The 27,245-nt window shown below is 46.2% G+C and overlaps 1 protein-coding gene across 3 annotated transcripts in view; it reads right to left on the bottom strand.

The window, feature by feature from the left end:
- KANK1 (KN motif and ankyrin repeat domains 1) overlaps positions 1 to 27,245 on the bottom strand; it is a 203,887-nt gene that overhangs the window by 46,149 nt on the left and 130,493 nt on the right. For 2 of the 3 annotated variants that reach the window (XM_047830508.1, XM_047830510.1), the window contains exons 3-4: positions 20,457 to 20,576; positions 19,416 to 19,460 (exon numbers count right to left, since the gene is read on the bottom strand). In XM_047830508.1, the coding sequence (XP_047686464.1) occupies positions 19,416 to 19,460; positions 20,457 to 20,493 (82 nt within the window). In that variant the 5' untranslated portion in view covers positions 20,494 to 20,576. The remainder of the gene's footprint in view (positions 1 to 19,415; positions 19,461 to 20,456; positions 20,577 to 27,245) is intronic. The other variant, XM_047830509.1, reaches the window with a different exon arrangement.

Here is a 27,245-nt window from a genome sequence, read left to right as displayed (position 1 = left end):
ATCCCGTAGCACCTTCCCTGACGTGTCACATCACCCGGCACGGCCCAACCGGCCCCGAACGCGGCCCCCCTTTGCTGCATCATCAGGTCTGGCCCGGGCATGTCGCCAGAGTCCAGAAGCCAGGCTACAGGTGAGCGGTTGGGAGGGAAGAAAGCGGAAAGGGTTACGTTCCTGGGAACGGAATGGGCTGTGTCTTAATGAAAGGCACTTTGTGTGAAGGGGGCACGTGACACTGCAGGGGCCCTGAGGTTTACACAATGGCCCTCTTCTCCAGTGCTCCGTGCCAGCGCTCAGAGGCGACGACTCGACCCCAAATGGGTCTCGAAGTAGGGCCCTTCACCCACGGAGGCACTGCTCTCTAATGTTCACCACCTAACGTGATGAGATGTTGCTGAAATACAGCCTGAAATATCTGTCACGCATGCACAGGAGAGAAGGAGCCTGGGGACTAAGGGCCGTTTCTTCAGAACTTTCTTCAGAAACAAGCATGTCGTGCTAAGTGTAAATATAGGAAATGTGGCAGTTCAAAGGGTAATTCTGTGGAAAGCAGAGGAGTCACACAAGCCCAAAACACTGGGCTTTTCTAACAAAACAGCATGGGTTTGGGGCGTGGGGTGGCGGGGGGACAGAACTGAGGTAAACTGTATGAATCACAGCCCTTACTTTGTTTTAAAGTGTTTATATAAGAACAAGAAGCCAGCTTTAAGGCACCCAGAACGGTTCCCCCTTCGAAACACAGAGCTGAAAACAAATGACCAAAAATGGATTTAGCAACAAAAAAGCAAATTCTGGAATTGAAATACACCATCAATGCAGAAACTCAAACCGTAGCATCTACGTACAACCTTTCACTCCCACGACAATGACATCTTTATGTCGAAGCCACAGCTAAAGCTGAAATGATCAATGAACCTAAAACCAAGTACCGAGTTTTCATTTCCAGCTTGTAATAAAAGCAAATATTTGTCATAACCTCTAGCGTTCCCCTCCCCCCACCAAACTTCACCCTCTCCTTTTTTCTTCTTTTGGGCTTTCTTACTTACCTACCCAGGAACAAAATAACTATGATTCTCAGCAAGCAGGAAGCCAAGCCTCCAGCATACTTCCCTCGTCATTAAAGGAACTATACACATTAGCAGGCAGACAGCCCAGGAGCTGCTGGAGAGAATTTATTTATACCCATTTGGAATTTCCTGACCAACTAAGAGCCTGCTGGCTGCGGGGTTTAATTCCAGCACTCCAGGCGTCAGTGAGACAGCAAAAACTACCACCCAACAGAATCGCCAGCGAGGATCTTAACAACAAATAAAGAGGTGGAGACAGACCTCTCCTGTGCCCCTTCCTATTTTTCAAACACGCTATCCTCATGTTCTTTAAACATGTGAAATGCTAACCTAGAAGTATAGCTGCAGATCAACTAATTCTAGGAAGAAGTCAGAGAAGCAGCAAATGTTTTCTGTGCACCACCCCCCACCACCCTAACTTATTCCCTCCCCAAAGCCTCCCTGTTAGAAGAACTTTGAGCTACGGCTCACTAGCCGTCTGCTGAAGGAAATGATTCAGTCGAATGCTGAGCCCAGGCTGGGCTGGAGGCGAGTGGTTCCCCCGCTTGGTTTATTCTTCTGTAATGCAACATGTAATTTGAAGGCTAAAAACACTCCCGGTTGTAAACCACAGACCCAAGCCTTTTTTTCAAATCGCTTTAAACATTTTTATCCAAAATCAATCATGTGACTTTCAAAGACACAGACTTAGTTCCCAAACAAGTGCATTCTGTCTTAGGATGGTAACATCTCTCAGCAACCTTTTGTTTCTGTTTTAAAACCTAAGAATGATGTGCTCCTCTAATGGAACATTATTTCTGAGAGAGAGAGAGAGAGAGAGAGAGAGAGAGAGAGAGAGAGCGAGCGAGCAGGGGAGGGACAGAGAGAGAGGGAGACACAGAATCCAAAGCAGGCTCCAGGCTCTGAGCTGCCAGCACAGAGCCCAATGCGGAACTTGAACCCACGAACTGTGAGATCATGACCTGAGCTCAAGTTGGATGTTTAACTGAATGAGCCACCCAGGCACCCCAAGAAAAGGTACTTTAAAACCTGCTCTTCATTTGTTCCTAACAGCACTGGATAAAAGTGACTCTAGTAGGGGGCGCCTGGACATCTCAGTCAGTTAAGTGTCTGATTCTTCGTTTCAGTCAGGTTATGATCTCATGGTTCGCAGGTTCGAGCCCCACGTCAGGCTCCACGCTGACAGAGCAGACCCTGCTTGGGATTCTCTCCCTCCCTTTCTTTGTGCCTCTCCTCTGTTCTCTCACTCTCTCACAATAAATAAATACATTAAAAAAAAATAGTGACTCTAGCAGAACAAGATTTACTGAACTCTGTCTATGGGGCAAACAAGCAAAACCCGTTCTAAACAAAAAAGAGAGATTAACAAAGATTAGGGTGACTCCAGATCACCTGGTTTGCAAAATGCATAACAGCGGACAGCTATGCACAGAAAAGCCAAATGTTTTCAAGAATCCACTGAATTCGCCTCGTGTGACTGGTCCATCTGAGTGCCTGTACATGTCCTGAGTCTCACTCCATTTACCTTCTTGTTCCATCGTCCTGACACCCTGCTGGTGGCTGGATGCTTATCTTTGGGACATACACCTTTCTGCGTGAAGCTACAAGGACTCAACTTTTTTAAGAGGGTGTGGGACTCATTTGGGCTTGTTTTACGACAAATGAAAAAACAGATTAAAAAAAAAATGAAGAACAAAGCTTTGAGTGCCAGACAGTCTGAAATATAGGGTCCAAATAATTCCAAATTATTTTATCCCCAAACGGCTACATTAGATGAAAGATTTGAGTTACGGGGCACTGGGGTGGCTCTGTCGGTTAAGCATCTGATTCTTGGTTTCTGTTCAGGTCATGACCTTACCATTTCATGGGTTCGAGCCCCACATCAGGCTCTGCACTGACCGTGAGGAGCCTGCTTGGGATTCTCTGCCTCCCTCTCTCTCCGTCCCTCCCCCACTCATGTGTACACGCACACGCTCTCTCAAAATAAACTTAAAAAAAAAATTCTTCCTCTTTGGTGAGCTTCAAAATGAGCTTATTGAGATATTTACATACCATAAAATTTACTGATTTTTAAAAGTGTATATATAGTTTGGTGAGTTTTAGTAAACGTATACAGTGTGGCATCCACACCCACAATCCAGTTTTAGGAAGTGTCCATCATCCTAAAAATTCCCTCGGGCTTGTTTTAGCCTTTGCTTTTAACAGAGAGACATTTTTCTCTGGACTTAGGAGAAAATTCTGGTATTATTCAGTCACACTATTATATTCCAAACTAGGTATTATGATCAAAAGCCTTGTTCTTAAGAACTAAAGGGATGAATCTGAACGTAGTGTTTCTTAATCCTGTGAAAGAGGATTCTGCTCCATTTTTATTCTGTAAACATTGTGTTCTGGTTAAGAATATAGCTTATTCTAGGGGCGCCTGGGTGGCGCAGTCGGTTAAGCGTCCGACTTCAGCCAGGTCACGATCTCGTGGTCCGCGAGTTCGAGCCCCGCGTCGGGCTCTGGGCTGATGGCTCAGAGCCTGGAGCCTGTTTCCGATTCTGTGTCTCCCTCTCTCTCTGCCCCTCCCCCGTTCATGCTCTGTCTCTCTCTGTCCCAAAAATAAATAAACGTTGGAAAAAAAAAATTAAAAAAAAAAAGAATATAGCTTATTCTAGAAGCAGCTGAAGAAGGGAGCCCGGGTGGCTCCGTTGGTTAAGCGTTCGACTTCAGCTCAGGTCATGATCTCAGGGTTCTTGAGTTCAAGCACCACACCCGCTTCAGATCCTCTGTCCCCCACTCTCTCTTTGCCCCTCCCCTGCTTGCGCTCTCTCAAAAGTCAATAGCTGAAAGCAATTATTTCCTATGTGTGCTTCCATTAAGCAGAAAAGTCATAGTATACAGATCCATATCTAGTCCTTTATGATGGATGACAGAGGATGGAAACGGTGAACAATAAAAACAGGAATGCCTTCTGCCTGGAAAGTGCCAGTCACACAGGTTCCCTCTGCCGGGAGAGAAACACACCTGTTGGCCTTCACTCTCTTTTAATTTATGTACAAAAGAAGCATCCAAGCGAACCCTGGGAGAACGGGGATGTACTTTCCTCTGATAGGTGGAAAGCAGCCGGAAAGGCTGACAGCCAGCGTGAAGGGAAAGAGACTGTGGACAAAAGCCTTCTGTGACACCAGGCAGGCCGAGGGCACTGACGGTCTTTGTCCCCTGGGTGGCCGCTGCGGGGCACGGAGGCTGCAGTCAAGCATATCTGAACCCACAGTTCTAATGCTTACTTGGCAGGATTACTGCATCGAGACTTTTATCTCTGGGGGGGCCTGACCCCCAGTCTAGAGATCAAACCCAAGTTAAATGAAGTAGGGAGTGGTAATGGGGAATTATACTTCGGACATTTTAAGATGCAGATTTCCTGACACACCCCGAGTGTACCTTCCTCCCCCAGTACGTTCCTCTTCTCTCAGTGACTGATTACTAACGCGCTCCCGGCCTCACAGACACAGCACTGCGCCCCCATCTATCCCGACCGTCCAGTGCACACGATTCTTCTAGACCACTGTTCGAGGCACTTCATACAAGTGCGAATGCATTTCAACTTCACCACCACCCTGTGAGCTAAGTATGGTTACTGGTATTTTACAGATGCAGCTTACGTCATCTATATTGCTCACTCCTCCACGGCTGGGTGAGTACTACCCAGTACTGAAAAGCCACTTACAAAGTATAGTCTTTTCTATACCTCAGAGGGCAGAGAAAGACGGGGGCGGGAGACGGGAGCAGGAAACTCTGAAGGGTAGGGAGAAGGAACATGCTTTGGCTTGGACTGTTCCTTCCCCTTCTGTATTTACATTTAAAAACTATATCCCCCCCCCTTTTTTTTTTTAATACTTTTAACATTTATTTCTTTTTGAGAGAGAGACAGACAGACCAGACAGGGAAGGAGCAGAGAGAGACGGGAGACACAGAATCCCAAGCAGGCTCCAGGCTCCGAGATGTCGGCACAGAGCCAGAGTGGGGCTCGAACTCACAAACTGAGATCATGACCTGAGCCGACTTCAGATGCTTAACTGACTGAGCCACCCAGGCGTCCCTGGATTTTTCCTTCCCCTTTGATGTGTTTTCCCGGCCTCTCAGACAAAGTTCTCCTAGGTTGCACAGACCAGCTGAAGTTATCAGTTCTGTCTGAGGCTGGCCCTTACCCTCCAGCCATGTCCTCTCTGCAGGCTTGCAGAAGGCCTGTGCCTCCCTCTGCCCCTACTCCTGCACACACCCCACACCTCGACAAACTTAGGGGAGCCATGTCCTCTAAATCTCCATGAAGTGCGTGTCCCCAGAAGGGCAGGCGCCCAGAGCCCAGCAGGCTAATTTAAATCCTTCCAGAGGAGCCCAGCTCTGCGTGTTACTCTTTCCTTTTAAACAGATGTGCGCACCTGTCAGAGATTGAGCCCATGCCCTCATCTTACAGCTGAGTCAGGACTCTGGGCTGGGGCGGCCACAGCGCTAACATCACTTTTAGCTTTCGGGGCAGAAGTACCAACACTGGGACGTCCCAGACCAACACCCTCCGTGCCAGAAGTTTTCAACCCCACTGCACAATTAAACTGCCTGGGGCTGTTTTCAAAAAACGCTGAGCTGCCCGCCCCCCACCCCAGTGAATCAGAATCTCCTGGAGCAGAGCCAGAGGCATCAGCATTTTTAGAGGTTCCCCAGATGAGTCTATACTGAAGCCAGAAATAAGGTCCTCCGCTTTAAGCCAAACAAGGTCTGCGTCTCAAAGTGTGTCTGGCTGAGGGCCAAATTGGGGGCAGCCCCTTAACCATACAATCACCCTCAGGGTCCAGATGACAAGTTCAAACACCCTCAGAGTCCAGGCCAGTCACTGAAAGGAGGGGTCCAGGGCAGCTGGGGTGGGGGGGGGGGAACAGCGAGCACCTGTTCCCTCCAGTTCACTTGGCCTGGGGAAGAACAACATCCAACAGACATCTTTGACCTTTCAAGAGAAGCTGAAGAAATTAGTATTTTTATATGAAATCACCGCATTTTTAAAATCTTGGCAATTAAATTAAAACAAAACCCTGGGTTGGCCAAACAGAACTCACTCCCAGGCCTCAGTGTGACCCAGCACGGGCTTCATGGTACCCATCCGGGATCCAATTTCATCCCTGGTCCCATTCCTTTTTCTTTTCCCATTTTCCAGGTGACCACCTATTTTTCTTTCCCATTTGATTATTTTTGAAAGATTTTATTTTTAAGCAACCTCTATACCCAACGTGGGGCTCGAACTCACAACCCTGAGATCAAGAGTCGCACGCTCCACCAAATGAGGCAACCAGGCGCCCCTTCTTCCCTTAAAAAAATTTTTTTTTTTACATTTATTTATTTTTGAGAAACAGAGTGAGACAAAGTGTGAGCGGGGAAGGGGCAGAGAGAGAAGGAGACACAGAATCCGAAGCAGGCTCCAGGCTCTGAGCTGTCAGCACGGAGCTGGACGCGGGGCTCGAACCCATAAACTGTGAGATCATGACCTGAGCCGAAGTCAGACGCTCAACCAAATGAGCCACCCAGGCGCCCCCTTCTTCCCTTTTTAAATTAACAAGAGTCCTTATTGGAGCAAACCATAGAACAGATTAGAAAAACAATGTTAATTGTGCTGCATATTAATTTAATCACTTTATGTTTCACTTAGCTCTGTTACTATTATGATGTTTCATTAAAAAAAAAAAAGATACAGGAGTATATGGGGGGCTCAGTGCATTGAGCATCTGACTTCAGCTCAGGTCATGATCTCATAGATCATGGGTTCGAGCCCCATGTCGGGCCCTGTGCTGACAGCTCAGAGCCTGGAGCCTATTTAAGATTCTGTGTCTCTGGCTCTCTCTGCCCCTCCCCTGCTCATATTGTGTCTCTCTCTCAAAAATAAACACACACACACACACACACACACACACACACACACACACACAAAAGGTGAAGACAACAGCCTGGGATCCTTACCACCATTCCTCATGAAGGTAAACTTAAGGTGCAGGAGTGCTACGTATAAGAATTCATCTTAAAAAGAGACAGACTGAAATCAGGATGCTGTGCTATCACTCTTGAGGAAGGCCGGGGTTATTTCTGCGATACTGTAGATGTGCCTCCCTCCCAATCCCTACAGAATTCAAACTCCTTACCATGCTTCTTCACCCTTCCTGGGCTCTCAGAACAGAGATGGACTGACACACAAGCTGATGTCCAGGCTGACTCCAGGGAGGGAGTGCCGTGGGAGGAGCTCCCTTCCACATCCCTGCCAGCTCCTTCTCCACCCACCTCTGCCACAGCCCTTGAAGGGGATTACAGGACAGGTCCAGTGAGGGCTTCTAGCTCTTTCTAGTCCTGTTAGGCGTGTGCAGCGTTGGGGATTGCAGGAGGGTTCCTCCTTTACATGCCTGGATTTGAAGGATGTACTCTTTCTAAAACTTAACGTGTTTTGGAAAGGGGAGATTTTCCAAAGAGAGGCCACAGTCACCATGAGGAGGGTGTGCCCAGCAGAAGTGTGGCATTCTGGCCAGGAGAGTGATATTAGGACAAGGACACTGTGGGTGATGGGCCTATGCAAAAAGGCCCAAAACAAAAAAAAAAACCAAAAAAACCCCCAAAAAACAAAAAACCAATCTTCTGTCTTTGTTATACCTTACTCAACAAAGTGCATTTCCTCGAACACATGTAAGTCTTAACGCCAGAGTCAGAATGATTTTCTACACGACAGGCTTTCTTCACGGTCTGGGGTGCCCCATGATTATTACTTTCCTCAAACTTATACAAGAGACTGTCTCACGATATACTTTCACCTAGGTCTTGAAATCAGCTTTGAAAACAGCCCATGACAAAATGGATTGAGAGGCGTGAAAATAAATAAGGAGATTAAGACTTTAAAATAGATTACCACAAAGACCATAACCACCTCAAACAAGAACAGTCTATTTAATATTCATTTATAATTAAAATTTATAGTTGATAATGATTATAATTTATTAATTATAATTTATTTAATAATTATTTACTATAATTAAAGAACCGTTTATTTCCTGCCACCTAAAAGGGGTCAGAGATCTGTAGACACCTCCCCAAGAGCACCGTGGGAAGAAGGCGGGCCGAATGACCAGCCATACTCCCAACCTGAGAGGCCACCAACTCGGTTTCCCAACCATGGTTCCAACCAGCCTGCCAAACCAGACTAGGTAACAAGCCCGGGGCAAAAGGAAGTAACATCCTCTCTCTGGCTGGATCCTCTCTCTGGCTGGGTCGCTGACAAGAAAGAGACCATGGAAGCTAGAAAGAACTTTCCAATGGCCTTTGACAATAATCTTCCCTGGAAGACCACATTGTATCTGCTCACCTTGCCCCGGAACCCAAGGCACTTAACAGACAATATCATTTCACACCGACCTTAGAGCACGTGATGGGGAGAAAGGAGATACGAGAACTTGCACTCAGTGGTGAGGTAAGAGGAGGAAGCCTGTAAGCGAGTGTATGCCACAGACTGAAAAATACCCAGGGACCCAGGCTGGGAGAAAACCATAAAAGGTGTAACGATGTAAGACGGGCAAACGGCAGGGCTCAATTCAATCGCACAGAGACGCAAGCAGGCCCTGTGCCTGTGTCTTGCTCTGGATTCGAGGCCCAGTGTTATGCCAGCACAAAACAGGTGCGCTGCAAACAGGTGCCGCTTGAACGTGGAGCCTGAGCAAGCCACAATGGGCACAGCTAGTTGCAGATGACGTGGCTCTTGCCTCTGGAGGCCTCCATCCTGACAGATGGGTGAGGCCCACAGCCCTAACTCTTAATGAAAAGACAGGGCTCTCCAGGAATAAAGAAGAGGAAGGGGTGAGGTCCTCCTGGGAGCAACTGAGAACACCTGTTAGAAGAAATAAGTGAGGAAGGTCTTCAGGGAGGAGCAGTAGGTATGGGAAAGAAAGCCAGAGCAAGAGGACAGTGCTTTGAGCAAGCCCCTAGGAGGCGAACAGAGCAGGTGGGCAGCGGGGACGGTGCAGAAGCCCCAGCCTGTTCCACAACTCTGCCCAGAACTGGTCTCTGGCTGCCTGGGGCCCCGGAGGGCTGGGAAGGCGCCCCATGATTTTCCCAGGCATCAGGACCGAAGAAACAGAAACAGATCATGATTTCTATCCAAGGAAGGTCAAAAACAAAAGCCCAGAGTTAAGAGGAGGGAAGAGAGATTAAAGTTCGTGAAAGCTAACATGTTTGGAGAGACAGAAAGAATAATAGAAGTATAGAAAATCCAATGATCCTTAATCTTGCCAGCCATCCTTAACAAAACAAAATCACAAAGAAGGGAGAGTAAGGCAAAGAAAGACCAACTTTCACAGGACCTCAGGGTGGGTCCAGGTCACTAAAAAAGGGAAACAGCCGTCCCTCTGCCAAATGAATTTCTGTGTAGTCATTTAAAAGTGAGCTACTGGGGGTGCCTGGGTGGCTCAGTCGGTTAAGCCTCTAACTGCGGCTCAGGTCATGATCTCGAGGCTCGCAGGTTCACGCCCCGCATCAGGCTCTGGGCCGACAGCTCAGAGCCTGGAGCCTGCTTCGGATTCTGTGCCTCCCTCTCTCTCTGCCCCTACCTTGCTCATGCTCTCTTTCTCTCTCAAAAATAAACATTAAAACAAATTTTTTTTAAGTAAAAAAAATAAAAGTTCGTTCGACTGAATGAACGAACTCATTGAAGTATTTTTACTGAGTTTTCTATCATTCCTTCTGGTTGTTCCAAAACTGCACCCTGATTTATATTCACCACTGTCTGCGAAGTATTTTTTTTTTCATATGAAAGTGGCCAGAGGACAGAAGAGCAAAGAATAATGCCCCAGAGGGGAAACCCCAGCTTTGAGGCCCCTTTACCTTTAAGGAAGATTTCCTGTCTGGGGTTTCTTCATTGAAAATCAGTCGGCTGAGGGGCCGTAAGTTCGAGGAGCTATTTTCTAGCGCCCAACAACGTCCAAGCAGCCCTGTTCAGGGAACCCACAGCTGCTGTATGTGTGAGTGATGCATGAGACTGTGGAAGAAGGTGCCCAGGAACTGGTGGGATTCCTTCCCACACGGGGTGACAGGGAGCCAACCACAGAAGCTTAGGATGTGAGGTGACTGCTTCCCCTTCACACTGCCAAGCTGCTGTCCCTGGGACAGACTTGGAACCCGTGTAAAGCGTGGTGCTAATGGAAAAAGTTGGCGGTACAGGGCATCGGTGTTTTGCAATTTTTTTCCTGTAAGCTACATTGTTGGAATGGTTTGACATGCAAACCTCTCCCTCCACCCCTACCGGCCCACAGACTTCCAGGTCTCCACCCTGGTACGCGACAACAATCAGCACATCATCGGGCTGACTCACCACCTACAGGGGCGGGGTCCCGGCTGGGGTCCCCGCGGCATAAAGCCCACAGGTACCGATGCCTCCTTGGCCAGCTCGTGGGAAGACAAATCAGTCTTTGTTCTCCCAGCTGGACGGGAACACGCCAGAATGTGCTGCCTCCAAAAACATCTCCACGGCGTGTTCCTGAGATGTGTTAATACATCCCAGTCAATCAATTTGGAATGTTGGTGGAAAAGGAAATCAATCAGCCATACGGGGTGGGCTCACGGACGTAGCCGAGGAGGACACTGACAGCAGAGGAAGAAGGAACATTTTCGGCTTTAATCAGAAGAAAGTGAGAGGTGACGCATGTAACTAAGGGTGTAAAGATATTATGCAGCTGGGCTAATCAATGGTTAGAAACATCATCTCTCTCTCTTATATTTCGAGTCCGGGAACATCCTTTTCCTCTTCTTCCGGGAGACCTGGTGTGCCTGCCGAACAGCAACACTTAAAATGCCTTCACTTTGTGGGCAGTTAATCTGAGAGAAAAAAGGCACTCAGAAGTGGGCAGGGATGGGAAAATCTGACAGCACAAGCTGAACCAATGTTTTCACAAAATGGTTTGCAAAGCTGATGGGATTTATTGACTGAACCAAATATTGTGAGACTAAATTCAGAAAAATCACACGATGACCTCTTGATTCTACCTAAAAGAGAGCATGTCCAAAATACAGAAGATCCCTCTGGGGAGGCAACTTGTTCACTTAGATAAGATCATGAAAAAAGACCTAAAATACACACAGTACTTGTGACTCTTCACAGAAAATTGCTTCCATAAACATCATGCTAAGTAGCACCTCCTTTATTTTTTTAATGTTTGTTCATTTTGGGGGAGAGGGGCAGGGAGAGAGAGGGAGAGAGAGAATCCCAAGTCCCAACCCCAAACTGGGTCTCGAACTCAGAAACCGTGAGATTATGATCTGAGCTGAAATCAACAGCCAGACACTTAACCCACTGAGCCACCCAGGTGCCCCTAAGCACCGCCTCTGTTAAATAAAGGCTCACGGGGGCACCTGGGTAGCTCAGGTGGTTAAGTGTCTGACTTCGGCTCAGGTCATGATCTCAGGGTTTGTGGGTTCGAGCCCCACCTCGGGCTCTGTGCTGACAGCTCAGAGCCTGGAGCCTCCTTCAGATCCTTTGTTCCCCTCTCTCTCGGCCCCTCCCCCACTCATGCTCTCTCTCCCTCCCTCTGTCTCAAAAATAAATACACGTTAAAAAAATAAAAAATAAAAAATAAATGAATAAATAAGAACTCACAAGGTGAAACTTTACCATGCCTACAACCTCCAACCCAGCTGGGAGAAAAGTTATGGGTCCCTCAAACCTGGCCTGTCACAACCAAGACAGAGTAAGTGCACACAGATTCAACTTCTGGGATAAGAATGCTTCCTATCAATCCCATAATCTGTCCATCGACCCAGTTTTCATTCATGGTCATAATCTGCTTTGCTTATCTGTTGGTCAGAAAGGCCTTCTGAATATTACAGAATGTTATTTAAGCTCATTCCAAGAGCTGCTAAGATTAGAAATCTGGTCAGTATTAAAAAAAGAACCCTCACGAGAGCGGAATACTTATTTTTAAGTAGTGAGATCACTTGTGCACTTAGAACTACCAGCTGAGATCATGAGGAGACACACATGGGCTGCATGTTTAAACATTTCTTGTTGCCAGGATTTACGGCGAACTGCAACCCAAACCAGAACCAGGCTTAGCCTCTAGAACTGCACACTGGGGCACCGTGGTGGCTCAGTCGGTTAAGCGTCCAACTTCAGTTCGGTGGTGATCTCGCGGTTTTTGAGTTCGAGCCCCGCATTGTGCTGTGTGCAGACAGAGCTTCAGATTCTGTATCTCCCTTTCTCTCTGCTCCTCCCCTACTTGTGGTCTCTCTCTCTCAAAAATAAACATTTATATATATAACATGAGCATACTTTTCCTAAAGCATATGGAAATGAGTAAATCAGCTGCAGCTCATTCCAAAAATATCCGGCAGAGAAGCCAAGAGAGGAAAAACAGAATCAACCAACATTTTTTCCAAGTGAGAATTTCTACAAGGGTTTGAATGAATCCTATCAAATCTGATTTCCCGGTTGGGTCTCCTAGGAGGTTTTGATGAGAAAAGTCTACTCAATGCAATTTTTAGGTATGTTGCCAGGAAACAGCAAGAATTTATAACCTCTGTGAATTCGAGAACTATGCTGATATTCTTTGTGCCAGAGCAAATCAAACAGCCCTGTACAGAGAAGGACCCCAAAGCAGCAACTGTGAGCTGAAGTCGCTCATTTTCCAAGCCCACACAAACCCTTCTCGGGAGCTGCACAAAGGAGATGAACTGGAATTATCTGGGGCACAGAAGGCAAACCTGTGGAAAAGAGGCTAATGAGCTAGACTTTGGATGGGGTTGGCTAGCCCACCCAAGCTCTTCAAGAAAGAGGGAAGTGCAGAATCAGAAATAAATGCCAATACTCACGATGGGAAGTCTGGGGGGTAAGCAAGGCACAGAATATTCAAATCCTGTAGGAAAGGCTGTTTTAATCCTTTGCCTCACTCTGCAGCTTTAGAAAGAGAGCAGGAGCTCAAGTTTTTAATGTAGCGCATCTCCCTGCTGGGCTTTTATTGTGTGTGTGTGTGTGTGTGTGTGTGTGTGTGTGTGTGTTTGTGTGTGTGTGTGTTTCCTTTCTTCTTGGCACCCAGAGAGCATCTGGGCAGAAATCTCCAAATGGAGGGTGTATTTGTGCCTGATGCCGGGAAGAGCCGGGATCTACCCCTTCCCACATCCACGTGGGCTGTCTCTCGCTGCAAGATAAGGCATCTTTCCTTGGCTTAACCAGAGTTTAATCGCCTGTCTGAAACCTGAATGATGCTTAACCCATTCTGACTCGTTCGAGGTCTGGAACCACAACGCCCATAAGGTGAAGCTGGCTGCGGGTTAAAACAGAAGCCTTACGAGGCAAAACAAGCTAGCCCTGAGGAGGGAGGGACCCTTCAGAAGCTCTCTGGGGGCCGGATGAATTCTGCGGTTCTGATTTAACCAGACAGGTGGAACTCTGAAAGGCAAGGCCTCCTATTTGTAGTGGTCTCAGCAGTTTATTTGTTTATTTTATTTATTTGTTTATCATGTTTATTTAATTATTCTGAGAGAGAGACAGAGCAGGAGCAGGGGAGGGGCGGAGAGAGAGGGAGACAGACAATCCCAAGCAGGTTCCGTGCTGCCACGCACAGCCCGATGCAGGGCTCGAACTCACCAACCGTGAGATCTTGACCTGAGCCGAAACCAAAGGTCAGACCCTTAACCAACTGAGCCACCCAGGTGCCCCTCGGCATTTTAAAAATTAGGAAGTTCGGGGTGCCTGGGTGGCGCAGTCGGTTAAGCGTCCGACTTCAGCCAGGTCACGGTCTCGCGGTCCATGAGTTCGAGCCCCGCGACAGGCTCTGGGCTGATGGCTCAGAGCCTGGAGCCTGTTTCCAATTCTGTGTCTCCCTCTCTCTCTGCCCCTCCCCCGTTCATGCTCTGTCTCTCTCTGTCCCAAAAATAAATTAAAAAAGTTGAAAAACAAAAAAATTAAAAAAAAAATTAGGAAGTTCAAGGGTAACTACTACTTTCTTAAAAAAAAAATCTTCTGAAACACCATCACTATGTAGGAAAATACATTATTTCATTTACAAACTCCAGGGTGAAATTAGCCTTTCATAAGCTAAAAACTAAGTTTCATTTAAAGTTGAAATGTATAATTAAGATCCAATTATTAAACACACCAGAGGAATGGTGCTGCATGCTATACTAAATACGAATATGCCTGTTACTTTGGCTCTTAATTCACACTAAGAAAAAATACCTTTTCACCATAACCTCTATCAGGGAGGACAGTTTACTGGTGACTGGCCTACTTTTGGGTTTCACGTAGTTTTCTCAACTATATACCTTCCCCTTGATCTGTTTAATCAGAACATCACAGACTCTACGCTTCTGATTTTTTAATGCCAACAGAATGCGGGGAACAAGGAAAACCGCTCTCTGTGTTCCGCTTCTGGCTTAGCCATTAACTAACAGTGTGAGTTGGGCAACTTGTGTTCTGTGGTCTGAAAGTGGGGACAAGTGGAATCAAAAAGATCCCCATTGGCCCTCACCTATGCTTTTATGTCAGACAACTTTGTTTCCTCCCTTTGTTCTTCTGATACACCACTCACAGGAGACCCCAAAGGACTGATCAGAACACGCATTTAATCCTTGTGCCGACTTTTCCAGGATACCCTGAAAGGTCATGGAGGGCAGCCCCAGCCTCTCATCAGCTTCCGTTCTGCCTTGGGAGAACAGGACTAAGACCCAACACCACAGACACACACAACGGGTCTCGCGCTTGACCATCAGCAGGCAATTTCGCTATCGGGTTCACCGCAGTGGGCTCAGAGTTCTGTTTGAGAAATGCTGCTGCTCAGGAAAAATATTTACACAATCGAGTGGGCTGCACGGCACGGCAGTGTTCGACCTGCTCAGCCAGGAGCCTGTCTTATCAGCGGCCTTTGTACCTCACTTAAGATCCACATGGCGACAAAACCTGGAGCCAGGTAACTGACCAGAAGATCAAGGTCTTATGAAATTGATTGTATGAATTTTAAATGACCACCAAATTTTTAACGCAGTTCGTAAGTATTGTAAATAAGCAAATATATAGTTATCTGGAAAAAATAAAAAACTAACAAAGGCAAATATTAGCAAAAATAAGGCTGGGTGATGGGAGACATAAAATGCTACTCTCTAATACTCATCTGTTGCTTTCATTTATTTAACTTTCATTAACAGTAATATGTCTAGCCTTAAAATCACCGTATCTATGCACCCCAATGTTTAGAGCAGCACTATCAACAATAGCCAAATTATGGAAAGAGCCCAAATGTCCATCAAGTGATGAATGGATAAAGAAGATGTGGTTTATATATACAATGGAATACTACTTGGCGATGAAAAACAATCTTGCCATTTGCAACAACGTGGATGGCACTGGAGGATATTATGGTAAGTGAAGTCAGTTAGTCAGAAAAAGACAGGTATCATCTGTTTTCACTCATATGTGCAATTTGAGAAACTTAACAGATGACCATAGGGGAGGGGAAGGGAAGGAAAAAATGAGGCAAAAACAGAGAAGGAGGCAAACCATAAGAGACTCTTAAATACAGAGAACAAACTGAGGGTTGATGGGATGGGGGGTAGGGGAGAGTGGCTGATGGGCACTGAGGCAGGCACTTGTTGGGATGAGCACCGGGTGTTGTATGTGAGTGATGAATCATGGGAATCCACTCCTGAAGCCAAGACTACCCTGTATGTTAGCTGATGTGATAAATAACACACACACACACACACACACACACACACAGAGAGAGAGAGAGAGAGAGAGAGAGAGAGAACAGGAGAATACCTCTGATTATAGGAAAAAAAAAAAAAAAAGGAAAAAAAATCACCGTATCTGATGGGACCTTGTACAGTGGTACCTGAACAGGTGCCTTTCGGACCAGGAACTCACAAGAGAGTCAGCAGATCAAGAAGGGCAGTGATTTCCCCTGACATCCAACCAGCATTTTATACCGTAAAAAAGTGTTTTTATGGCTATTATTTTATCTCTCCTTCACAACACACCTGTGAAGAAGGTAGGGCAGGTATTCTTATCTTCATCTGACAAATAAGCCACCTGTCATTTAGCTTCTGAAGAGATGCTAAGCTCTAATTAAAGTTTTACAACAGCAATTAGTGTTTACAGAGGTAAACAGTGCGTCCAGTTTACAACATGATTTCAGAAACCTGAGAAAGAGCAGACTGTCCCCATCCCCAAAGTGCAGAGACACAGCCATCCTCCTAACCAACGACCCTCACTTCCTTCGTAGCTGGCCCCAGGAAAAGGGGACAGTCACGAGCAATTTATAAAGCTTGTACCTTGTCACGCTGACAGGTGGCATTAGGGTGCTCTCTGGAATACCATAATAAAGGGGTTTTCATTAATGAAATCACAACTGGACCAGTCAACAGAAGTAGGACAGAGATCGTGTGGAAAAGAGGTCACACAGAAACAAATGACTGATACGGACAGGGTGGCCTGGAGGAAGATGAATCTGGAAGGGGTACCCAGGCGAGACTGTCCTGTGTAGCAAGTAAGAACAGAGGACACCCGGCTAAATTTGAATTTCAGATGCACAGTGCATACTTTTTTTAGTGTGAGTCAGTCCTCTACTTTATCCAGAGGCTCTGCCCACAGGAACCCTCAGCTTCCACTAGACGAAAGGTCTTCGAAAGCAGGAGGTGCGTCGACCGAAGGCATGTTTTGTTCCCTGCTGCATCCGAGTCCCCAGAACAGAGCCTGGCCCGCTGGACGCCCTCCATAATCTTTGCCATGAACTTGTAAAGTTTATTTCTGAAGCCAGGTGCTATGTATGCAGGTGCCTGTCATACCACCTTTATACATTTTGTATGCCTGGAGTTTATTATAAATTTACAAATTATAGCATCAACTAACTGCTCTTGTTTTAAAATCAATACCTTTTGGGGTGCTAGGCGGCTTAGTTGGTTAAGGGCCTCTTGATGTCGGCTCAGGTGGTGATCTCATAGTGCGTGAGTTCGAGCCCCGTGTCGGGGTCCGTGCTGACAGCTCAGAGCCTGCTTGGGATTCTGTCTCTTCCTCTCTCTGCCCTCCCTGCTTGCACCCTCTCTCCCATTCTCTCTCCTCCCCTCTCTCTCAATATAAATAAATTTAAGAAACAAAATAAAATAAAATCAGCTTTTATTCTAGCTAACTGAAGGACTCAGTGGGGAAGTCCAAGTGTAAAAGGACTCTGAATAGTCCCTTACTCAGTTTCAAGTCTCAAACAAGGACACGATATGTGATGTCAGACCTCAGATGTGCTGGCAGGCCAAGGGCACTGCTTGGCCAAATGGTGTTTTTCTCAGCTGGCTTCTTCTGCTTCTGCTTTGTTCCTAAGACCATGAAAAGCATTTCTCGTGCCAATGCTCTGACTCCAACCTCATATGGGACTTTTCCTCAGGTTTTATGGAAGCCCAAAGCCTTGATTTTTCAGGGGAAGGGGTGGGCCAGACTCCTTTTGGGGCCATAAAGCCCTCTTTAACCCATCTTAATCTGCAGTCTGTAAATGTTTTTATGTTAATTACATTTCAAAACAGTATATTTATAAACAGCATATACTTCTGCATGTTTGAGTTTGGCTTTTTTTTTTTTTTTTAAACAATGGGCAGGCATTTCTTTTGCAATACAGAGTAGGAAAACAAAAGGTAAAAATAGTGATTTTTATAAGCATTATCTCAACTGCGTGAAATATTTAAAATTTAAAGACCATACCAAAGGGGCGCCTGGGTGGCTCAGTTAAGCGTCCAACTTCGGCTCAGGTCATGATCTTGCGGTTCCTGAGTTTGAGCCCCACGTCAGGCTCTGTGCTGACAGCTCGGAGCCTGGAGCCTGCTTCGGATTCTGTGTCTCCCTCTCTCTCTGCCCCTCCCCTGCTTGAGCTCTCTCTCTCAAAATCATAAATAACATTAAAAAGAATTTTTTAAAAAGTTTAAAAAATAAAAATAAAGACCATACAGAAAAGGAGCACAACATGTATTTCTGGGTGGGGGCATTACCAGTAATTCTTGCTCTATTTTTTAAGAAAACGTTAAACTTTTATATCTTAGAATTTTCTAAAATGGGCCTCATATATATGTATATATGCATGCATATACGTGTGTGTGTGTGTGTGTGTGTGTGTGTGTGTGTGTGTGTGTAACTATAGTAATTATGTATGGCTGAGCTTCTAATCAGATTGCTTACAGAGGTCATGGCGACTAGAAAAAACAAAACTGTCCCTTGCCTGGTGCAGACACCTGTCTGCAGTAACTAATCATACCCTGATACCCCAGAAGTCACAAATCATAGAGCTTCCCTTTGTTTCTGGACTCAGTGCCCAGACCTGCTAGGCAGGGGGAAAGGTTACAGCTGGGTCATCAGACTTTAAGAACCAAAGGAAAAGAGACACTCCAGAAGAGTCAGGCTGGAGAAGGAACTGAGGGCAAATGGGGTAGGTATCTACACCCTTGAAGACAGGAATGTGCTAGACACACCAGTGGGTCAAGGTCTAGAGGCACCACTAACTCCAGCCCCCCTTCCTCTGAACGTGTGGGAAGTGGGGGCAGGAGAGGGAAGGGAGGAGCATCACAGGAGATTGAAACTCACTCACCACACTCAAGACATTTCATGTTTCAATCTCCTCCCTCAGCAAGTATTTGACTCAACACGAGGAATGATCCTGACTTTTCTTACTTAGGTTAAGGGACTGAGGTTCTCTGCCATCACACAGGGCTGATAGCGATGGTGAAGGGGACAGTGTCATCTCACAGGATTACGTACGAACTAGGGATGGGAGTAGAGACAGAGCAGCTTTGGCATCATGGTACGCTGTGGGTGTTCATTTAAAGGCTAGATTTGTGTCGTTTGTATTTTATTTTTAAGCTTATTTATTTTGAGAGAGCAAGCAGGGGAGCGGCAGAGAGAGAGGGAGAGAGAGAGAGAATCACAAGCAGGCCTCGCAGTGGCGGCAAGGAGCCCGACGTGGGACTTGAACTCATCAACCATGAGATCATGACCTGAGCCGAAGTTAAGAGTCAGACGCTTAACTGACTGAGCCACCCGGGCGCCCCCAGTTTTCCTTGCCGACAGCAGTCCTGAGCAGAATCTCTACAAGTCCCTGGCGGCTGGCAAGTAGAAGGGACCAACAGAAGAATAAACAGAGAAAGATCGGTCGTCCCAGAATAAACGGAGTTTGGCTGGGTTTGGCCTGGGGCAAGAAAGCTACCAAGTTCTTGTCAGAGGGGATGCTTGCAGCCAGGACTGCTAGAAGGAAAAGTCACACGGGTGGGCTGGGGACACCCCCCACAGAGGGCTCCTCCTGCCGCAGTCCTTACCAGAGCTTGCCGGCTTACCTGGCACTTGTAAGTCCGCTTCTGGTGCTCGCGTGGGTCTCAACCCTGCAGGCAGACACGTTTACTGATACCGCACACACGGAACAGTCCTGCCCCCTATTTCATGGTTAGTGCTGGAGCTGGGACTCCAATTCAGGTGTCCTGATTCCAACTCCACATTCCTTCCATGACCCAGTGTTCAGAGCAGCAGAGCCCCGACCCCTTTTCAGACACCGCGCGACAGTTCCTGCATACATACACGGTCACCATTCTCGCACATTCTGCTCTTTGGCTGATCGCTCAAGAGAGGCACGGACGCTCGGCGTACCGTTGGGGGCAGGTGGTCGTCTCTCAGGAGGACTTCCTCTGCATTTGTTCTATAAATTTCTCCCACATCTTATATAGGCAATACCGGACGAGCTATGCAACCTGTGTAGGTCTCTAACGTAACTAGAGTAACAGCGAGAACACAAATCTTTATGATTCGTGATATGGCTTGTTGATTATTCCTCTCTGGGAAAGTTGCTCTAGCAAGTAAGCTCTTCCCTAGCCACTCTGTCCCTTTGTGCAGCAACACGAAACAAACCCTGCTTGGGACCAGACACTAGGAACTGGTTTTAGGCATCCAAACCTATCTCCTCTCGCATCGCTCAATCCCTCATAAAGAAGGGCAAGAGGAATGCCCATTATCCTTGGATCAGCACTCGGGGTTTTACATTGATCTTTCAACACTTCAACAGTATTGACTTGGGTAATAATTTACCTAACTGATTTCTGCACATAAAGACTCTAAAGATAAAAGCAAATTCTCTAAGAGATTTTGGAAAAAACAAAAACAAAAACAAAAAAATTAAAAAAAAACCAACCTAGCTTCAATGGATAGAAAATTGCTTTCAAAGTCCAGTTACCTAGGCAACCTGCTATTATCTACCCATTACTGAAAAAAGACATAAGAAATCAGTTTGAGCAAAGGCGTACACACACACACACACACTCTCTCTCTCTCTCTCTCTCTCTCTCTCTCTCTCTCTCTCTCTCTCTCTCTCTCCAGAGTTGAGTTACCTGAGGCACAGCCGTTAACCTTTGTGGCGTGAGCCATGCTGGCTGGAGTCCAATGACAGATCCAGAAAGGAGTGAGGAATCATGCAAATTTTATGCATCAAGTTCCCAAATGCGATCAACCTGAAACAATGAAGACAGCCTCATCAAAATGGATCATTTAAAAATATGTACAACACTAAATCTTAAACGTCTGTTTACAAAGATGGCTGCTAATGGAGAGAGCAAATCAGGAGTCAGGGAGAGATGGCCTGTGGATGGGGGTGATGACGGCCTGGCCCCGCCACTCAGTGCTGAGATTCATGTACCCGCAGATGTGCCTGTGGACGGGCACCCAGAGCAGGGCTCTAGACATGATACTCTTATCAGAGATGGAAATGGTTCTCCAGAAACGTGACATTTTTAGGAAGGTGGCCTTCAAATACCAAGGGCCTCCTCAGGGGCATCATTCCCTAGCCTACCGCAAATCCACTACAAACCATTTTTGGTACTTTACAAAAAAAATTTATTTATTTTTGAGAGAGAGACAGAGAGAGAGAGAGCGAGTGCACAAGCAGGGAAGGGGCAGAGAATCCAAAGCAGGCTCCAGGTTCTCAGCTATCAGTATAGAGCTTGATGCGGGGCTTGAACATGCAAACCTAGAGATCATGACGTGAGCTGACGTCGGATGCCTAACCGACTGAGCCACCCAGATGCCCTGACCATTTGTGGTTCTTAAACGTAACGTCTTTTCCAGATGCTGGCTCAACACCTTCAAGGTAGTTGCTGTTGTAGCAAGCCTTCACATTTTTAAAGGATTGATTCACGGGAACCCTTCTGAGGTATCTCAAAGTCTTTTGCCTACTCGGTCTTTTAAAACATAAATCTGAGGGGCACCTGGGTGGCGCAGTCGGTTGAGCGTCCGACTTCAGCCAGGTCACGATCTCGCGGTCCGTGAGTTCGAGCCCCACGTCGGGCTCTGGGCTGATGGCTCAGAGCCTGGAGCCTGTTTCCGATTCTGTGTCTCCCTCTCTCTCTGCCCCTCCCCCGTTCATGCTCTGTCTCTCTCTGTCCCAAAAAATAAATAAAAACGTTGAAAAAAAAATTTTAAACATAAATCTGAGCCAGTCAGCTCCCCTCTTAAAAAAGTCTTCAATATCTCCCACCGTCCTGTCAGATAACCTTCAAATGACAGTATGGCACAGCACATGGTTCGGAAACATTAGGGGTCACAACAGGCACCATATTTCTTACTTTATATTGATCCTCTATTTAAAAGTTACCTGAAATTACTACTATAAGACATAGTAGAAACACACAATTTAAAACAAAAAAGAAACAAGAATAGTAACAGGAAGGGAACATTGCTCTAACCTCTGCTTTTTCAAAACGCCTTTTGAAAAATGCTGGTAAGGAAAGCAAACAATGGTATAGAGGAAAATAGTCCATTTCCACTGTGCCCAGATCCTAACTCTAGACCCACAAAACCCGAAGAAACTGATCTAACAAGTTCCAAGTTGGGAATTCAAGTGTCGGTTCAGAAACCCGCAGTGACCTCCCTAAAAGAACAAAATGCTGGGGCGTCTGGGTGGCTCAGGGGGTTAAGCGTCCGACGTCGGCTCAGGTCACGATCTCACGGTTTGTGGGTCCGAGCCCCGCGTCGGGCTCTGTGCTGACAGCTAGGAGCCTGCTTTGGTTTCTGTCTCCTGCTCTCTCTGTCCTTCCCCACGTGTGCTCTGTTTCTCTGTCTCTCAAAAATAAATAAATGTAAAAAATAAAATAAAATAAAATAAAGAACAAAATGCTAATACATACGCATATACACGTCTAATGCAGCCAGTGAAATCACTTAAGAGCTTTCAATAATGTAGTAAAATACTCAAAGAACATCGATAAAAATTGTATTCTGTCATAAACCCAATTTTGTGAAAAATATGTACATATTTACACATTGATTTAAAACCCCAAGAAATAAATACACCAAAATGTTCCTTATGGTTGCTCCTGGCGGATGCAATTAGGGTGGAACTTAGCTCCTTTGTTAGATTTGTAATAGTAACTATTAAAAAAAAAAAAAAGATTGGAGACTTCCCGTCTCTGGTTTTATTTGCTTTCAAGTGCACGGGAGAAAGAAGAAAGAATTTTCAAAACGCAACGTGAAAGGGAACTATGAGGCCACGGTCATGGAGAGTGTAAGAAGTGAGAAATCCAAGTACATAGAAGGCAGGCACAGGAAATGGCTGATCTCTGTGGTCACACAGTGACAGTCACTAGCTGAAGAGCTAGTGAAATTGTCTTCGCTGCCTGAATGGGTTTTCGCTTGTAGTTCAAAGTGAACTATTTACTGTTCCCTTGCTTGGCTTTTCCAGCTTTGGGGACTGCCACTCCGCCGGCAGAGACCGGATTCTCAGCCTCCCCCGAGAAGCTCCCTGCTGGTCCCCACTTGGTGTGTGACAGCACACCATAAGGAAAGGATGGCTCTAATCTCTCTGCAGTCACCTGACATTCTGTTGGAAACAGGCACTGGTCCGGGTCCATGGCATTGAGCTTGGGAAGCAGTAACCTCCGTGCGGGCAGAGCTGGCTTTAGGGATACAATGAGCATTACCTTTAAGAATAGGAGGGGGGGCCTGGGTGGCGCAGTCGGTTAAGCGTCCGACTTCAGCCAGGTCACGATCTCACGGTCCGGGAGTTCGAGCCCTGCGTCAGGCTCTGGGCTGATGGCTCAAAGCCTGGAGCCTGTTTCCGATTCTGTGTCTCCCTCTCTCTCTGCCCCTCCCCGGTTCATGCTCTGTCTCTCTCTGTCCCAAAAATAAATAAACGTTGAAAAAAAATTTTTTTTTAAAAAAAGAATAGGAATGACTACACAAGTCTGGCAAATGTAGCTTGGTTAAAAAAAAAAATGTGGGGACTGGTAGAGAAGAAGGAAGAGAGGGAACAGGGAGATAAGGGGACAGAGGACTTCCTGTCCAGCTTCTGAAATTCTTCAACTGATTACACTTTTGAAAGCCAACAAAAGCAAATCTAAGCTGATTCGTGACCCCTTTCTAGATCGGTACGCTGGGCTGGTGCTCTTGCTTCAGAATGGCTTGTAAATACCACCCCTTAAACTCGTGAGGGCAAACAGAAGGCAAGAAGAAACAGGCTGCATGTGTTATGGGTGCATGAAGTAGGTGTCAAGGTATTTGGATGGAGATATGCCCAGAATCTCCTGAGTGAAGCTTCATAAACTTTGGTCCAAGGTCCCCTCCTGTTAGTGAACACCCTTCGCCTGGCAGAAAATCTTTATGTCCGATCCAAACTGGTCTCTCCCACCCTCCCCCAAACCGAACGATAAAATCAAAAGGAAGGAGAAACCTCAAAAAGGGAACAAGCATGCCACTGGTAATATAATAAGATATGTGTCACCGGGTGTGGATCCCAGTAGTGTCTATGCAAAAACAACAGTTTCATATGGTGTATTGATTTTTCCCAGTTATTGTTCATGCCTGACAGGTGGCCTCCAACTGTGAGGACTTAGTCTTCTTAATGATATGCAGATTCTTATGTCAGTGCATTATATAAACCAGAAAAGGGTTGGCCATGTTCCATTCTCTGTTACAGATCAATAAACTGCTTCTTTTCTTCCCCAGAGAAGGCTGCAAACCAGTAAATCTTAAGCGGTACAATGGTGGCTTAGTTGAGCTCACTAAGAAAAAGCACTCCTTTGAAAGCCTCTAGGGAAATACATCAATACAGAAAATAAAGAATTTGTCGTCTTCTCTATTTCAAGCGACAAATCTGAAGAACATTTTAGTAGCTCCCCGAGCGCAGCACAGAGAATAATGTAGACGTTGCATGAATTTATCCCATAAACGCATGACATTAGTTCAATACGAAACCAACGGGAGGAACAGCCCACTGGGTCTTCTCTAAGAAAGCATTAGTGAAAACAGATAGATGAACTTGAGATTTGACATATACCCTAGACTGGCTCTGGCAACCAACCAAATGCCACTGCCTTGGTTAGAGCCCAGATAATGACCACGAGGACACTGCTGATGACCAAGCAGATGACAGCTGGTATTCACTGAGCTCTTACTGTTATCAGTTATTGAGATATAAATGGTATCCATTCTATGGTGCACCATTACTTTAAGTAGCACTGATTAAAAACTAATGTTGCTAATTAAACAGTCTTAAAATGCTTATTAAGATTATATTAATTGTAGGATATATCCTCGTCTCAGAAATGTTAGAATGTGAAAAATGTGCATCTTAGAATTTGTGAACTTATGTTACATTCAGGGCATTTAGGTTTTTTAAAAATTTATTTGGGGGGGGGCATGAGTGGGAGAGGGACAGAGAGAGAGAGAGAGAGAGAGAGAGAGAATATCCCAAGCAGGCTCTGCACTGTCACCACAGAATCCTATGTGGGGCTTGATCTCATGAACCACGAGACCATGACCTGAGTTGAAATCAAGAGTTGAATGCTTAACCAACTGAGCCACCCAGGCGCCCCACATTCAAGGCATTTTTTAAAGCACCTAACAGTTATCACCTCATTCAAACTTCACAATAACCCTGCGAGCTACTAAAAATTCTCTCTCCCCATTGTACAAACAGGAAGCTCAGGCATAGGGAGGTCAGAACACGCCTGGCTATGGGTGCCTGAGTGGCTCAGTCGGTTGAGCGTCCGACTTTGGCTCAGGTCATGATCTCGTGGTCCATGAGTTCAAGCCCCGCATCGGGCTCTGTGCTGACAGCCTGGAGCCTGGAGCCTGTTTCGGATGCTGTGTCCCCCTCTCTGTCTGCCACTCCCCCGCTCATGCTCTGTTTCTCTCTGTCAAATATAAATAAACATTAAAAACAAACAAAAAAAACATGCCTGGCTCACAGAACTAGGAAGTGCCAGAGCCAAGTGCAGGGGTGAGCAATCCAGCCCTAGAGCCCGCACTCCAGCCCTCGTGGGTAAGGGCCCTGTTGCTTTAACAAGTAAAAATTTATGCACCTAAATAAGGGGAACCTTTCAAGGCCCTCACCTGAGGGATGTACACACTTACTGAAAGGATACTTAAATTCCTTTTAGAAAGAAAGCTATGTTTCAGAATGTTACGGCATTTGTTTTTGAAGCAACCGTATTTCCCGTCTTACTCCTTGAGATTACACGTTTAAGAGCCTGAGGAGGGACTTACATGACACATAGGAAAGGCCATCGTATGCGCCCATCACACTTTGATCGGGACTCCCCAGGATACTCGTCCATGTGGCTATCCGCCTTGTTCCTTAGACTATACTACGGATGTCATTTGACTCAATACGTTAAGTACTTTTTCACCTGACCAACATCCTCCCCCGCTCAGGGTTAGGTGGGAGGCTCCCAATGGAATCACAGTAATTTCAAAAATGGACAGAATCAGGGCAGTCAAATTGGAATAAGAACCTTCCTGTTCAAATGACAAGTGTTAAGAGGGGAAACCACCGTTTTGATGTATATGTTCTGGAATCTCTTCTACAACATGTCATAGTATTGTTTCTTTTGCTTCACAAAATTAACAACATAGTTATACCTAAAATCTGGAAAAGACAGAAAAAATAGTCACTCACAATCTCTCAGTGCTGACATGGCCATCATGACCAGCTGAGGCTCGCTCTTTTTTTTTTTTTTTAAGGTTTATTTATTTTTCAGACAGAGAGAGAGAGAGAGAGAGAGAGAGAGAGAGAGAGAGAGAATACGAGCAAGCAGGGGAGGGACAGAGAGAGAGAGGGAGACACAGAATCAGAAGCAGGCTCCAGGCTCTGAGCTGTCAGCACAGAGCCCGATGCGGGGCTCGAACTCACAAACTGCAAGACCGTGACCTGAGCTGAAGTCAGACACTCAACAGACTGAGCCACTCAGGCGCCCCCCTGAGGTTCTTTCTCTTCAACGTGTGAGGACTCTACGTGTACTTTTGTCACTTCAACACGTTTTAAACACCTGCAACTCTTAGAATTGGTACCAGCCACTCTTCCTTTTCTACTTGGAGGCAGCAGATAAACGAAAGCTCCGCATCATTCTCAGAGGCTGACGCACTAGTGCCGGAGGCAGACAGACACACAGTCAAAGCACAAAGCACTCGAACAGCAGTGTACACGCAGTTAATTCTAATCCACAGCAAGATGGTCTTACCTTGCCCAAACAGGCTGTGAATGGCCAAAAATGTATTCATAAGAGACCACGTGGCCAAAGTCTTAAAGGATGAATGAATGTTTTCCAGGGTGACAAAGACGGGCATTCTCGACAGAAGGAACAGAGTATGCAAAGTCAAGAGATAAGGAAGTGCATGGTGGGGTGCCTGCCTGGCTCAGTCGGTGGAACATGCAACTCTTAGTCTTGGGGTTGTGACTTTGAGCCCTACGGTGGGTGTAGAGATTGCTTAAAAAATTTTGGGGCACCTGGGCGGCTCAGTCAGTTAAGTGTACAACTCTTGGCTTCAGCTCAGGTCATGATCTCACAACTTGTGAGTGTGAGCCCCGCTCGGGGCTCTGTGCTGACAGCTCCGAGCCTGCTTGGGATGTTCTGTCTCCCTCTTGCTCTGCCCCTCCCCTGCTCTCCCACGATCTCAAAAACAAATAAATAAAATAAAATAAAACCTTGAAAAAAAAAAAGAATAGAGTACATGAAAAGTCGGGCTGTGGCTAGAGCAATGTCTGTTTCCATAGGGGCTCAGTTATGATAAAACAAAGAGGACTAAGGCCTGAGTGCTCAAGAGAAAGCTAAAAAGAATACAGTCTACAAGCCAAAGTCCACACACACACACACCCCTTTACCCTAATAAAACATGCAAAGCTCATT

The sequence above is a fragment of the Prionailurus viverrinus genome, chromosome D4 (genome assembly GCF_022837055.1).
Source record: "Prionailurus viverrinus isolate Anna chromosome D4, UM_Priviv_1.0, whole genome shotgun sequence".
Classification (NCBI taxonomy): domain Eukaryota; kingdom Metazoa; phylum Chordata; class Mammalia; order Carnivora; family Felidae; genus Prionailurus; species Prionailurus viverrinus.
This window is presented reverse-complemented; position numbering and strand designations above follow the sequence as displayed.